Below are 16247 nucleotides of genomic sequence, written 5' to 3' on the forward strand. Positions count from 1 at the left end.
CACAATTGGGTTTGTTTTGCGGGAGGGAGGCTCACCTCACCAAAAACCAGGAAGCACCGTCAGGAGCGAGCACGGGCACATTGTCTCTCCTGAAGAGACCGGGGTTGCCGGCAGCCAGGCTGGAGCAGCATGACTACACCTGGTTGCATTTCCACTTTCCAACAAGCTCAGTCTATGCCAGAATTCAGAGATGGCTTTTTTACCCAGAGGGAACTGCTGAACACAATGCTCTTTGTATCTGTCAAGTGCAGGAGGGAGGGAGGCACCGGGGTGCTGCCAGGGCTGGGAAAGGTGTGTGTTCGCTCAGGAAGAACTGGTCCTGTACATACTTGCACACACACGGAGGTACAAACAAAATGTTCATCTGCTGATGAAAGACCAGCCTGCCTGGAAGAGACACGGGCTGGAAAGGAAATGCCTTTTTAGAGAAAGAGTGGAGCAAATATTACAGCACACTGAATTATTCCTTGTAAATAACGTTGGTTACAGATCTAAGCTCCCTTTTTCTGTTAGTGAATCACAGGTGAGCCAAGTCTCCTCTCTGTTGGGCAATATTTTCCGTGCTCGCTGCTCACGGACATGTCAGGTATCGCTGGGGAGAGACTCAACCCCGCGCCATCGCACAGAGCTTGCCCCAGCATCGGTGACATGATGGCAGTGGGCTGAGTGTCATCTGGGGATGGGGCTCACACAGCCTCTCCCGCGGGGTCGTCCCCCGGCGTCACGCAGGCTGACCCCAGCCCCTGGGTCTGTGGGACAAGGGCGGGAAGCGACGCAGGCAGACAACCGGCCTTGAGTCACCTCTGCAGCCTCTGCGCTGCTGCGAAACCTCACTGTAACCTTGGGAAGTCACTGCAGGGTGAGACTTGTAAAGGCATTAAGCACCTTACGCACAGATAGAGATTTGGGACTGTCAGTCAGCTTAGGCTGCTAATGCCCTCTGATTTCATTCAGTGCAGTGATCTTAAGGTTAATGGGATTTGACTGATGCTTTCAAAACACCCAGCAGTGTCCTGTCTGCATTTCTAATCACTCATTCTCTTTGGAAATCCACTTCTGTGCCTCTCTGAGCTTCCGTGAAGGGATGCGCATTGTAAAAGTCCTGCCCTGTCTTCCCCCAGTAACAGCCTCTATAACGCGGGGCACTCGGCCGTGACAGGGGTGGATGCCTGACAGGTATCCCTGAGAGAAACTGGCTAAAAGCATCCAAGCTGCTGAAAACGAGCTACGCACGCGCTTTGCAAAGAGTGAGATGCATGAGCAGTCACGTGTTGGGCTGTTTATTCTTGGACAGATCATTTTGGGCTCAAGCAGAGAAGACTGGTAAAAATCACCGATCTGCTTGGACCCAGATGAGAACTGAGTGTGTCAGAGCAAGCTCTTTAGGAGACGCAGAGCTCTCATAGCTAATAGATGTGACCTGGTGGGAGGAGGGGACACATCGCTCCTGTCTCGCTCACGGCTCCTGGGGACTCACGCAACGGCTTCGTACGTGCTGGGACTCTGCCGCTGTGTTGCAGGTTGGAGGTGGCGGGGAGGCAGAGCTTGTGGCCTTGTCACCAGCTGTGCGCTCCTGTCTGGCTGACTGATGACTATCGAACTACGTGAACACTTTCCAGACCTCGAGGTGTAGGTCCTACAGGAGCAGGATTCGTTTGTGCAGCAGACTCCCTCTGTGACTGGAGAAGAGAAAACAGCCCGTGGTGTGAGGAGGCAAACCTTGCCACAGCAGGACCTGCTGCATCCCCTGCACAGCAAAGGGAATCCAGCAACAAGATCCGATATGAAGCTTTTCAGGGCTGCACCCAGGCCAACCTCACGTCCTAGGGAACTACAGGACAGGGGTCAAAATCAGAAGAAAGATAGGGAATAAGTCATATAAGCCTGGAGTCCTGGAAGGCACAAGGGAAAACCAATTTTGGAGAGACTCTGGGGTGATTTACTGTGTAAATACCTACAGGGCAAGGCTGAGACAGTGCCGAGAAGTAATTCCCAGGCAGGGACACCGGTAAAGAAGACTATGAAAGAGAGAGGGGGGCCAAGAGAGATCATAATGTAATTACCATGCCTGGGCCCAGAGGATGAGAATTACAAGGTAATTGGGCAGCAACTCATTGCTGTGTAAATGCATGGTTATTTCTGTTCCATAAACCACAATCCAGGTTACATGGTAATTACTTTGAGGTCCATTAAGTGTAATTATACAGTAATCTCCAGGAGCCAGCAATTACCCTCATGTTCCAAAGTATCTACCACTTAAAACTCAGTGAGTTTCATGCAGGTAGGAAGGAGCCGCATGGTTTTCAGACTTGACAGCGTCTTGGTCTGTGGGATGGCCAGGACGGGGTAAATTGACACCTTTTCAGCTGGAACTGCCTTTCAAAGGAGAGCGTTGGGAATGCTAGAGGAGGAGTGGTACACAACTAAATCCCAGTCAACCTCCATGGGCATCATTCAGTCAACAGCAGGATTGGTACCTTCAGAGAGCTGTTCCTCCTGGGATGCCAGCAGTGCCCCACAGCTCAAATAAATCCTTTTCTGGAGGTGCCAGCCCATCCTTGGAGAACAAATACAGCCCACGAGGTTTAATTCAGGCTCCTATGTCTCTTCTGGTTGCCAGGTTGTCAGGGCAGGTAAAACTCTACACTTGTCATTATGATCAACGTATACTTTACTTATTTTATTATACTGAAAATTAAACTTAACCCTCAGCAGTGTCAATACCTTTGGCTCACAGTTTCAAATGTGGGGTTCACCCCAGCCGTCGGAAGAAGATCTAGGCCTTCCCATAGCCCAGTCTTCCTATTGGTCCCAGTCACAGCACGTCCTAGTGTCAGGGAGCTCTGGCATCCCCAGGACAAGCACCAGGGGAATGGTCCCCCGATCCCCTCTGCACCACATGGTGAGGGGGCTCAGAGAAAGCTCTTCCATGGGCCCACACCAATGAAGTTGCTGTTGTATTTCTTGTCCTTTATAACATCCCATTTGGACCTGGAGGTGCAGGAAAAATGACTCACAGCCAAAGCCCCTGGGGGTGAGTCCTGGGAGAGGGAGCTGGGGCATTCTGGAGATGCAAAGCAGCAGCACGGTCCAGCGCTGGGCACGGCGGGACTTGGGGGGAAGGAGTCCAGGTGGCAGCAGCCATGATTTGGACTCGCTTGCGCCTGACAGTGCTCCTAGCAGGGAATATTTCTACTGCAGGAATGTGTGAGATTTGGTTTCCAGGCAGTGGCTGGATCAGCACAGTAGGAAAAACCTGCCTCCCATGCTTAACAACCAAGTTTCCATGCCTTCAAAGCACAGATACACTCAGTTGAGTTCCTACAGCCATATTAATGAATGTTTTTCCCTTCTCTGTCTTTCAGAGATCTAAACTACAATGAGCTGCTGGAATTCCCTGGGGCTATCAGGACGCTGGGCCGACTGCAGGAGCTGTGAGATTTTCTATTTATTTCTTTTCAAAAGCATTCCCCGATGGAGAGAGACCAATAAAGCATCGCGTGTGCTCTGACTTGGGGTGACCACTCAGTTCAAGCCTTTCTTTTATATTTCCCAGCCCTCTCCATCATGCACATAAAACCAGTCTATTCCCTCAGTTTCCATCAGCTCTAATCACTTCACCATCAGCCTCTACAGTATGGCTGGTGGAGGGGAGTGGGAGACCCCCCATCAGGCTTGGAGCAGGTTCCTCCTGCAGTTCTTCATTCTCATGTGGCATCTGATGAGTTCAAAGTTCACCTGATCTCCAGCTACTTCTAATGTCCATTCCCCAGCTTGGGACCGCAACCATGGAGTTATCTGTGTTATTGTAAGGCCATGGCTTCTGCAGGCCCTGTGACAACTCCTCTGGCATGCAGAAACTGTTTGGTCTCCCTTAGGACAAATTTATAATAGGGAACTACAAAAGTTTATGACTGTTTTAGTGGCTAGCGCTCTCTCCTCTAATCAGTCAGCCTGTGAGGCACTAAAACTGGGAAACCATCCCGCTTAACACCCACGAAGGCAGAAGCCCCAAGATGGGGTCAAGTGGGGTTGATGTGGATCCGCAGTTCCTGTGGGCCCTAAGATTGTGTCATACTTGTCACAAACTGGTGTGGGGCAAAAGCAATTGCTTTGGTGCTTCTGGGAGGATTGGAGTAAAAATCTGACGCTACTTTTTTCTTTTACTGGAAGAATTTCTTGTCAAGGAGAGTTCTCAGATCAGACCAGATATCATCACTACTCTGACATTCAAAATGAGAATAAGACCCTTAATCCACTTAGAGATGGCTTTTGAAATGCCTGTCATTAAGTAAGAGGCGAATTTCAAACAGCAATCCCACTAATCACTCATGTAGACTCCTCTAGGATTGAACAACCTGGGCATCACCCACAGCCAGTCTTGGTCCTGGACACAGGATCCCGTGGCTGCCTTTGACGTACAGGAGATCAGACCGTGGCCACAGAGCTCTCTTCTGCTGCAAAACTTTGCTGATAACAATTTTCTCAAGCTTAACGAAAAATATCACAGCTGATCTACAACTACTTTGAAGTCACATGGACCAATAATTCATGGTAGGCTGCACTTTGGTTGACAGCTGTGGAGCTATAATGGAGACAATCCATAAAAATTGTAATTCCCGGAGGATATAAAATAAGTGTGTTCTGTTTGCTCCTGTTTCCTGACCTGTAAAGTGTTAAACCTTAAGCCCTTGTATCCCTGATAAGTTCAGTGGAGCACCAAGCAATACACAGAGTAAACGCAGCAGAATGAGGTCTTTGTCCTGCCAAAGGACAGACCTTGTTCACTTGCTGGGAACTCGCCTCCTGTTTTATGTGTGTTTTGAAGGCTCTCTGCCTTTAAAAGTGTTGAGGAAAGAAGGTGTCTCCAAGCCTTTCTCATCCATTAATATCAAGATATTTGTTTCTCCCAACAGCGGTTTTCATAACAACAACATCAAAGCTATTCCAGAGAACGCATTTGTTGGGAATCCCCTCCTCCAAACAATGTAAGAAAATTAAACAATGTTTCCTAAATCCTTACATCCCCCAAAAAGGAGCATTTTGTGGTGTCTTTGGTTGAGATTTCTTACAGTTGCCAGTATGACCTCAATTTGACATTTGTTGTATACGGGCCAACCCAAGCTGGAATTAGCACCTTCCCAGCTGCACCTCATGTTTTTTGCCATGGGTTCTCCTTTCCCCGCAGATGAACTTTGCTGCAGGACTTGTGGATAACAACGAAGGAACAATATATGGGTGGTCTGCATGGAAATCTTGCTGTGCATAACAGGATTTTCTAAGACCTTGATGACATCTGCCTGTGTTTATTCCTTGTGTTTAGACAAGATGCTAGCCAGCTACAGTAGTAGCTGTATGTGTCGGGGAGCCGGGACACCAGATTGCGTGTCTACCCCAGACTCATGGACACAAAGTTCTGCAACACCCAGTTGTCAGCTCATTTCCCCTCTCACTCAGACACAGGGCTGATTTTTGGGCAGTTCTTCCCTGAACCACACTGATATTGGAAATCATGGCAAGTGACAGAAGCTCTACTTGGCCGGTCTGGGACTTAACTTATACCAACAGCTGGAAAGCCATGGTGACACTGGGCGAAAACAGTCACTGCTCCAGTCAAAACAAACCAACCCCATCCCCATCTTCCTTGGACACAATCCTTGGAGTCATGTGGGAGCGGGACACATCCAGAACACTAATATCTCCATTGGATCTGCTCATCTAAAGTCTTTCACATTTGTTGGGGGGAAAGTGCTTCTTGTAGGATGTGATTCAGCTCCTCCTAAAGCTAGTTGGATCCTAGAAGAGTTGACTTCTCTCCACTGACTGTGACAAGTAGGAAAGATGCTGATGCTGGGAAAATGTAAGATCAGAGGAGGTGTCATCAAGTGCAAGGTGTTTCCCAGCAGATTTACAGCATTATAGCAAGGTTGAAGGAGGGCTTTGCATCTTTCTAGCCTGCCTCATCCAGCAGGACCCTAAAGGGCCCTTTCACAGCAGCAGGAGACCTCATTTGTACCATTATTCAGCCAGAACAGGCTAGTGGTAGAACCTGGGGTTATTTGGAAAACAAGGGTTCCTCAGAGGATAACCAGCACCTCTTACATAGCTTAGTACTAGTTGCTCCAAAGGCTCTTGACCTGTAATAGCATCTTCTCTTCATGTGCAGCAAAATCTGACCAGTTATTCATTTCCTTTGCAGCCATTTTTATGACAATCCCATCCAGTTTGTTGGACAATCTGCTTTCCAGTACTTGCCAAAGCTCCACACTCTGTAAGTTCACCAAGCACATCCTCAGAGAGGTAACACATCCAAGCTCCAAGCCCTGTGAGCTGGACACCTTAGTGGCCTTCCCCCTTCCTCGTTTCTAGACCCCTTGTGTCAATAGAAGACCATGATGCCACTCTTCTGGCCAGACCCAAAAGCAGTGAGCCAAGGAGTAGACACTGCAGAAGTTTTCTACCAAGGAAGAATAATTTTGAGAAGGGCATTCTGGAGAGAAAAATTTATTCCTCCTGCCCACCTAGCTGACAGGCACTGGAGTCTTCTAGGGTCTCTACAGCTGTGTCAGCACCAGGAAAGACCACACTCACAAGGGCCATTACATTTGCTGCATGCTGCTCAAGCAAGCCCTGCACTGTTGTGTGGTTACCCAAACACAAGGCCTCTGAAGGCATCTGCCTTACTCCACAAGATGGAGAAGTGGAGGGACACATGTCCCATAACACCAACACCATGGCATACTTACTGGGCAGCCAGTGGTGACAGTGCTTCCTTCAGATGAATGGCCCTAAGCCTGCTCCAGGGCCACCGCCACGTGGTGAGCACCATCTGGACCAGAACGGCTGCTCCACATTGGCTGGCCTGGACTGGCTGGCTGTTCAGCTAACCTGTTGTGGCACAGCACTAAAGATCGAGGCAGAGGCAACCTCAAAATCTCTATTTATAAGCCTTACCCAGCCTCTCGCTGCAGGAACACACACTCAGGCAAATAAAGTAAATCCTTCAAATACCCGTGCATTCTTTAGCTCCAAATGCATAGACTCCGGGCAGCTTGGGTGGGATGCCCTGCTTACATTCCCCATGGTTTGGGATTTTTTATTTAATTTGGGTAGAGATCATGCCAAGAATGTCAGTGGTTGGCGGAGGGTCTGAGCTTGCCAAGCTTCCGTGCATAGAAATGTGTATCTGCGCTGCGTGAAACATCTGCTCCACCGCCCAGCCGGCAGTGGCACACTGATGACAGGGACACCTTTGGGTCTTGGCCTCTGATCACCCCATTTGGGTGTGAGGAGGCAGATTTGCCACCATGGCTGATGAGTCTGGGACCTAGCGCAGTTGCACTTTCTTCTGGGTCCTCTCTCCACCTCGCCTCACCCTCATTTCTCTGCAGGTCACTCAATGGTGCAACGGACATCCGCGAATTCCCAGACCTTAAAGGCACCACCAGCCTAGAAGTTTTGTGAGTGGCAACTCTCTCCCTTTTACCCTGCTATTTGTGCTCTTCCTCCTTCAAGGTGGTCCAGTCTGTTTCAGCAAGGACAACTTTTGCAATGCTGCGCAATTGGTTGTCTTCAGCTCTGCCTCTCCCTGGTCACTCACCTCTCTGCTTCGTTTCACCCCTGTGGCTCCTGAAAGCATCTTTCCTCTCTGTGAGTTGCTCCTTGGTACTGTTGAGTCTGCTCCAATCTTTTTTTGTTTTGTTTTTTTTTCTTCCTTCCTTCCCTTCTGCGTCTGTGAAGCAATGAGCCTTTGGGTGCAGCACTTCAGCATGGTCTGCTGAGACCCAGTGCCTCTGCCCATCTTGGGACCAGCACTGGTAGTGCAGCGCAGGAAACAACTGCTGTGTTCATCACACATCTGCCACCCAGGCTGGGGGCTCTTGGAACTGGTCTGCTCCCATCGTCACACCACCAGACCCAGGAGACCAGGAGCCTGGAGGACATGCTGTCTCTGGCCACCCATGGTGCTCCTCTCTAGGGCAGTAGTCCACACGCTGTGCCCAAACTGGGAGCACAGATGAACTTTCCAGCCCAAGAGTGTGATCTGGCCATGCCTTGCCTCAGGAACCCAGGGACACACCATCCATCCCCAACACATGGGTTTCTGAGGCAGTCATGTCTCCAGGCAGATCACCAGTGTGGACAATGGGGAACTGGGGTGACAGAGCATGCCACGGAGGGCACTGCCACCTGCCCTCCACGTGGCAAAAGACAGCAGTGAATTCAGTACTCAGAAACATCCCAGAATTTCTTATAGGCGCCTTATTCACCTTTACAAGGTCCAGCAGCGGTGCCCATTTCCAAGTCAGTTTTTGTTTCTCTCCAGGGATTTCATTATCCCCTTGGCACTGTCTCTTCTGCCACCACTGGGGACAAGTAGCTGGGCTTGTGAGTTGTGGTCTGTGCGCTGGCTCTCAGTAACACCATTTCTTCTCTCTCTTCCACTCCTCCAGGACCCTGACCCGGGCAGGCATCCGTTTACTGCCCAGAGGGATGTGCCAGCAGCTGCCCAGCCTCCGAGTCCTGTGAGTAACACATTTCTCTCTCCTCTCTGGTCTTTAGAAAAGTGCCATCAAAAACCAAGGTTTCTTCTTATCTAGCTCAGGGAGGGGACCAGCTATGGAAGACCATCCTGTGGTTCTTGTGCCCATTATCTTTTCTGTGCAGAAAACACCACCTTGTTAGGCACTACCTTGACTTCTGCATGTTCTTGAACTTGCTTGCTTCATCCCAGGGTGATGCTCTGGACCCGGGGCTGTAAGCAACAAGGCACATCCACATTTGCCTCCTCCTTGCTCTGCACCAGTGGGAACTGTTTGCCCCATGCAAGGAGGGTAGAGAGGGTTCAAAGGGCGGTGGGCAAGAACAGCAGCATCACTTCAGAGCTCCCATGTATATACAGCACAAAAGCCAGGGGTGAATCACATTTCACACAATGCTCTGCCACAATGTCGGCTTACTGCAGTCGGAGCTCCGTCAAGTGCCGTCATCTGGAGGAATGAACCTGTTTACACTCCGGGAGGGGACAGGCCTGACCTGATGGAGACCTGCAAGGCCACATGGCCACGGCCCCTCACATGGTGCAGCAGTGGCAGGTCAGGGTTTCGCTCAGACTCTCTGAGTTGCTTTGGCTCTACCTGCTTGACAAGCACTGAATGATGCTGAGTGCGGGGATGTGCTTTTTTAACTTGGTACATGATGAAATCAGCATCTCAGAAAGACTCCTGCATCTTCTCAGGAATCACACCCCTCATTCCTGAGATCCCCAACCTTGTCTGCAGTCGAAGACATCCTCAGGAAGTGAGTCATGAGCCAGATTTATATAAGTTTGCAGCCTTAGGGCAAGCAGGAGGCTTGCCTCTCATCAGTCTTTATACAAGCAATCTGAAAATGAAAACAAGTTTGTTCCAGGAAAGCAACAGGAGTGAATTCTTGATCGCAGAAATTGGAAACAGGAGAAAAACATAAAAGAACATAATTTGTAACTTAGCAGATGACAACATTTTGGCTCCAGCTGTCCCTGGAGGGAAGATCTCTCATCTTTAGACATCTGGACCAATTCAATGGACATCTTGCCACCAAAGTGTATGTAGCCTTTGGAATGGCCTGGGCTGTAGAGTCCCAAGTGCTCCGTTTATGTTTGCACATTATCAGACTGTAAACCTTTGCAGCAGAGCCTGTTCCTCATGCCGGCCCCCTCCTTGTGGGAGAGTTTTATTGGGACACCCCACCTTGTTCCTTGTTCCTCTTTCCCAGTTAATTTTACTGACATTAATTGCATTGCTTTCAGAGTTTGGAGAGAGGGTATGTGGGCCAATGTTTGTGCATGTTTACATCTCTCTTGCCTTTGAAATGCGTTGGCCTTCTGTCCCCACAGAGCCAGTGGCTGTTCTCGCTGCCTTCCCCTTGGCAGTTCGTCAGGTTGACATTACGAGTGTGACATGTCTGGACACAGATGATACAATCAACGCCACACTTCTAGCCTCCTACCGCTCACATCATCTGCAGATTTTCTGCAGAGACCTCGTATGGGGCTGTAAGAGCCACCACAGGGGCACGAGGCTGGCGGCGGTGCTGGGACGCCAGTCTGTGCATGGCCACTGAGCCCAGCACACCCAGGCAGGGCAGCCTGGCCGAGCTTGACCTCAGCGTCAACCTGACATCGTCCTGCTGCTTTTGTCTAGAGCTTTCGTGGCTCAGGGCACAGATTTTTCTTTCCTTTCAAGCAGAAATAGCTGAAGCTTCCCTGAGCAGAGCTAAAGTCCCTTGATGCCACCAGTACCTTCATTCTGATGTATCCACAACACAACTTCAGTGACCAAGGGTCCGGGGAAAAGTGACTGAAGCTGTGGTTCTTTCTCCATACTGGAGAGTATGGAGAAAGAACCACATACGTCTCCAGAGCCCAGCACAAAACCTTTGCTTCCTTTTTCATCCCTCTTCCTCCCCGCCATGGAAAACTGGTGGAGAGGGGTCTGGCAAAAAAAAAAAAAAAAATTGAAATGTTTTAGCAGCAACTTATTGGCAGAAAGATGGAAACTGAATTTGGAAAGTCAGCGGAGAGGCCACATACAAAATTTTACTCTGGGGCAAATTTCCCTTGAACAGCCACAAACCCAGCCTCTGCTGGTGGGGGGGAAAAGCTGATTTTAAGCATTACTCCTTATCCAGCGCATTTCAGTTTTAATAAATTCACATCAAGATGTGCCAGGATAGGTTTTCCTCTGACTACCAAGTCACTCCACCCTGGACATTGACATGCCACTGGGCGGTGGAGCAGTGGGGACAGGGATTTGCTGGGAATCGCTTTCAAGTGGCAGCACTTGAAAGAATGAGGACCAGGGATTTTCACAGTCTGTAACGTCCTGTGCCAAATCCCTGCCCGTGCCACAACCCCTTCCCTAACCATGGGGAGGAGCCAGGAAAGGCTGGATGGAGAGCAGGCGATGGGCAGTTGGGTTTGCTGGGCCAGGAAGGAGGAAGGCAGCTGGCTGGCTGCTCTGCTGGCCAAAACCTCCCCAAGCTCCGCAAGCACATCTGCAGCTTTGGTGAGCTCCCCCATCCGCAAGAGCAGGATGGGAGCTCTGGCATGAACATCTCTTTGCTTTGCCCACAGAAAAGCAGGGCTGTGCATGGCAGACGTTGGCACGGGTGCATTTCACAGCTGACTTGGGGCTGGGGAGGAAAAGCCCACCCCAGCTGTAGAAGCAGTTCTGTCAGTCCACAGCTTGTTCTGGAGGGAGCTGGGCTGGGGCTGGATGAGTAGGTAAAGCACTGAGCAATCCTTGCCTGGCACAAAGATGCACAGAGCAAGCATCAGGTGTGTGCAGAGCGGAGATCCCCCTCGCCTGGGGTTATCGCTCTCTGCAGCTGTGCAAAATGGAAGTCAGGTCATGCCCCTCTCCAGCAATATCTGCTTTCCAAGGGAGGGCTCAGCGGCACTCGCTTTCAATCTCCTCTAACGTCTCTGTGCTGGTCCTTTCCCTGCAGAGAACTGTCACACAACCAAATCGAAGATCTGCCCAGTTTCCACCGGTGTCAGCGGCTGGAGGAGCTGTGAGTAAAGAGATGCTCTCACTTGCTCGGGGGGGAAGGGGATGATTTGGGGATAGAGGTAGCTCCCAAACACAAAACTCAGCCTTCACCAAGCACTGGGAGAGCTGAGCGTTATAAATCACTATTTAGATTGCAAGTGGACCAGAGCTCCATGCTTTGCCCTTGCACAAATACACAATAAAAATACATCCGCTGTGCATGAGAGTGTAATTAACTCAGGTCTTTTCAGAGGTCCCAGCCACAGCAAACAGAAGTAGGACATGACAGCACTGAATTTCATTTCACTAACTCAAGTCCCAGTATGAGCTAATCAAGAATGGCGTTTACCTCTAGCATAAATGTCTTCTGCTTCAAGGAGGGGTCCCATGCCACGGGCAGAAAGCAGCTCTCCCCTCCGTAGAGAAGACTGATGCCTTCCTCACTTGTAGCACTTGAACTGGGGCTCCTCTGGGCCCTGGGAGGCGCCTCCGTTGCTCTGAGAGTTATTCAAATTCAGTTCAAAGTGTCTGTAGATCAGGCCCTACATTTCAAATCTAACAGAAGCTCTTGGCCTTTTTGGGAAAAAAAAATATGAAAATAATAGATGTCATGGCTTTTTATAGAATTCTGAAACCTGGAAGAACAGATGTGTGGGAGCAGCATCCCCACAAAAAATACACTGGAGAGGTCGTCCCTCTCTCAGCAGCACCCCAGCCTGGATGGCCAGACCATTTCATCCAGCCTTACCAAAACCGGACATTAGGACACTGTGTGAAATCACGGGAGCTCTGAGGACAAAATTAGAGCTGGACATATTTTTACCTAAAGTACCCCCAGGAAAATGTTTGGAAAAAAAGGACAAACTTTCACAATTCCAAACCTGTAGTTTCACACGTTGTGTCCTAATTTCTTCTTACAATATTTTATAATATGCCAAATTCAGACTTATCATTACTATAAAAGCACAGTGAATCCTTCTTTCAGACTACTTAAGTCAGACAGACTGTGTCTTAAATTAACATTTTCTTACAAAATGAGTATTTGGTCCCTTAAGCCCAAAGTTACCATCTCGTAAGCTCCACCCCCACCAGGCATCAGCATTCCTGCTGGGAAATACGTTCTAAACAAGTCTGGTGGTGCACAGTGGTACGGGCTGGCACGCAAACAACTTGCATCTGCCAGTCGCTCTGCTGTAACTGCCAATGGGCAGGTTTTCACCTGCAACACACAGGTGGTCCCTCGCAGCTAAACATCCCTGAATTCTTTTTCACTAGCTTGCTCCAATCAGTGCTTTCCCACTCAGTGCTCCCCTACCTGAGACCCCTCAATTTGTGCACAGACCTCCCCGTGGCCCTCACTGGAAATCTTAACTAGGAGTACAAGGAATGCCTTCTTGGCTACAGGGGCACTGAGAAACCAGCAGCAGAGCAGATGTGAGACGCTCAAGCCCCTGCCTCTGGGACATGAACGTGCGGCCAAATACCGTCTGAGACATGACAGCCATCACTGGCAGGTCCTTGTGGGAGATGAGTCAAGGTCATTTCTGAGTCCGAAAGCAGGTCAGATACCCAACAAACCGAGGGAGCAGTTGTAGGTAGAGCACTAGGCAGTGGCTGTCTCCCCTTGCAGAAGGTCAGACACGAGGAGGTGGCTTCTGCAGGGCTGGGAATTCGCGACGGGCATTTTGCAGGAATTTTAAAAAATGTTCACCATGGCTCCACACTGGGGAAGAGAAAACTGAAAAACTCGGAATGTTTCCCACAAAGTGGATGCTTGGATCTGTTCTAGCTGTCTCTCGAGGGGTGTGGGGAGTGCACAGGTCAGTCAGCAGACACCGTGGCCAGCTCTTACCCGGCTCCCTCCCCACCTCAGGGAGCGCAGGAGGCTGCTGGAAGGGACACGTACAGGGCCTGAGGCACTTTATGAAAACATCCATGGAGGTTGTGGGTGGTGGGTTCAGCAAGACATCCGGATTTTTCTTCATGAAAAGCTAAGATGCCTTCAGTCCTCAAAACCTCTTCATCATCATTACAGCAAAGGGCAGCACCTTTAGTCCTTCCTGAAGGGTCACACAGGCTGCTTTGCTGACTCACTGGCTCCACGCTCTCCTCTTCTGCTCTGGACCAAGCAGTTTGCAGGCTTAGGGTGGAGCAGAGTGGGAGACCAGCATGGCTTTGGAGATAATGGGGCACCTTTAACCACTGCACATCAATGGCACTTTACTATACCACGATGGCACCAAAAGGAGAGGCTGTCTGAGCCCCGGAGCTGTTTTGTTGCTCATCCTGTTTACCCCTTGAAATAAGAGTAGGCCTCCCAAGCTTGAATGAAAATTTCCACTGTGACAGTTTGCATCGCTGCCATGGGACAAAGATCCTACTAAGTGTGAACGCTGCCTTCAGCTATTTTCTCAAACCCGTTTCTGCTTTTTCAGTGGTCTCCAGCACAACAGGATCCATGAAATCAGAGCAGACACCTTTGTGCAGCTGATGGCCCTGCGCTCCGTGTAAGTATTGTCTGGCCGGGGTGGGGGGGTCGCTTGGGCTTTTTGCTGGGGGAAGGGTAACTGCGAGCACCCAGCCAGGCTGATGTGGAGTTTCCCAACCCCACTCCCTCTGCCTCTGCTGGGAGGCTTTGCTGTCCAGTCCCTCTTCCACTCCACCTTACAAAAGAACAGGGCACAAACCTTCCCCCTGCCTTTCCTTCTGCATGCGGACACCACCTGTAAATAAACTCATAACCTGCCAGGCTTACACACGCCGACACTCCGCACCAACGTGCTCTCACAACACGCTGCGACTCCTATGTTGCACAGCACACGTTACGGACACCTGCCTCCTAGATGCCCATGCAGACAGGGACTGGTGGCAGGGACTCACCACGCTGTGCATGAGCTCTAGCACCCCTTTCCCTACATGTGGCGGTCCTGGGCCCTGCACTCCTACGTCTGTGCAGAACATCCCGTTTGGTTTGGAACTGTCTCCCCGTAACACAAAAGCATCTGTTAGACATCTTAAGTGCACACAAGCGTGCACATATCATACATGCATAGTGACCTTGCAGTAGACAATTCACTGAAGTGCTTGGCACCTTTGAGAAGCTATTAAAGCTCCACAGGGCATGATTCTCCCTGTGATGTGTGGGAAGAGCCCTCCAAGTGCTGATGGTCTTTATTTACTGTTCTGTTAGGAAGTGAACTGAATCGCATAAAAGTTTTTTCCCATGGTGCAGCAATTGGAGTGTCATTTAATAGGCCAGCATTCCTGGAGATCCCACAAGCGCCACGTACACCATGTTTATAACTGCGCAGGAACGCTCACGTATCATGTGTAACACTGCAGACAAGCATGCGAACACGAGCATGCCGCTGCCGCACTGTAGTCACACAACCGTACAGATGAGCGTGTAAGCTCTAGCATTTGCCTTTGGGTATGTCCTGGATCCCTGTGGGAAGGACTCATCTCGTCCAACATTATCCTTCTGCAGTGAGATGCACACGTCTGGGCAGGCACCCCCGGCTCCATTCAGGGCGGGATAGATGTAGATATATGTAGGAGACTGCTCGCAAAGTCAGTCTTAGGAGCAGAAATGCTGCTTGCTACGCTGGTTCCTCTGCTGATGCCAGAGGGAGATGAGCCCTCTAGCTCAGAGGGAGGCAGAGCGTATTGAGGAGCCTCCGTGAATCCTCCCCGTGCCAAGCCAACTGCACATGACAGGAGACACTCTAAGATGACCTTGGTTTGCCTTCCACACAGTTCCTGACCCTATCTGCCCTGGTCCAGGCACCCAGCAGTGTGATCGCATCAGGGATGCTCTGGCACTAAGGCATAACCTGTCTACTGCTCTAAGGTTTGGCATGTTAGCACAAAAGCTCCAAATTTACAGAAATTAACCCAAAAAGGAACCTTTCCTATTGGTCTCAGTAAAGAAGCTCCTGCAAGGCAAACTATTCTGCCCTCCATTAGAATCTACCCAAATATAGACTTAAATGTGTTTTGAGTCTCCAGGGAGCTGCAGTGAGGCAGAACTTGCTGCCAACCAAGGGGCTACAGATCCCACATTTGCTCACAGCGAAGCCCTTGACCAGGCCAGTGTCAGCAGCTCCACTGCCCTGCTCTGCACCCCTCTAACTGGCATGTCCTTGCCTTGCAGAGACCTGAGCTGGAATTACATCCAGTTTATTCACCCTGAAGCCTTTGTGACCCTGCACTCACTCACCAAGCTGTAAGTTGCAGTGATATTTCTTTCACAGTGGGCCATGGACAGCAGATATCTGAGGACCTCAGACTGACTCCCCAGGCTGCCAGAACACCTGGCATTTAGATATCAGAAGGCTGCAGCGCTGAGGTGCATGTCTCAGCACTGACGTGGGCAGACCAAGGTTTCCCATCAGTATTAAAGGGATGATGAAAGTGCAGAAGTGGCCATCGTTGAGATGGTCTCACCCTGAACCTTAAGCCTCCACTTTCTGATGCTTTCATATCCGCCTTAGATGCTTTATGAAAGATCAACACGATACACCATGTCAGCAAGAGTCATTGCAGACAATCTTTGCTGGCTCTGGAGAGGTTCCCAGTCCCCACCACCTCCCTAAGGCTCTGGGGTATTTTATGGGCTGGGACCTGCGGTCACACCTGACCTATTATGGGTGAAGTGGTGGGGGAAGAGAGGCATGGGGCAGAGAGAGGTAGATACCACAGAGAGTTTTCACT

The 16247-nt window shown here is 50.2% G+C and overlaps 1 protein-coding gene across 1 annotated transcript in view; it reads left to right on the top strand.

Moving 5' to 3' along the window:
* The window catches only part of LGR6 (leucine rich repeat containing G protein-coupled receptor 6), a 149610-nt gene that overhangs the window by 121753 nt on the left and 11610 nt on the right, over positions 1-16247 (top strand). The window contains exons 7-14 of the mRNA XM_054181275.1: positions 3366-3434; positions 4917-4988; positions 6200-6271; positions 7392-7460; positions 8454-8525; positions 11491-11556; positions 13970-14041; positions 15688-15759. Of these exons, the coding sequence (XP_054037250.1) occupies positions 3366-3434; positions 4917-4988; positions 6200-6271; positions 7392-7460; positions 8454-8525; positions 11491-11556; positions 13970-14041; positions 15688-15759 (564 nt within the window). The remainder of the gene's footprint in view (positions 1-3365; positions 3435-4916; positions 4989-6199; positions 6272-7391; positions 7461-8453; positions 8526-11490; positions 11557-13969; positions 14042-15687; positions 15760-16247) is intronic.

The sequence above is a fragment of the Rissa tridactyla genome, chromosome 21, assembly GCF_028500815.1.
Source record: "Rissa tridactyla isolate bRisTri1 chromosome 21, bRisTri1.patW.cur.20221130, whole genome shotgun sequence".
NCBI lineage: Eukaryota > Metazoa > Chordata > Aves > Charadriiformes > Laridae > Rissa > Rissa tridactyla.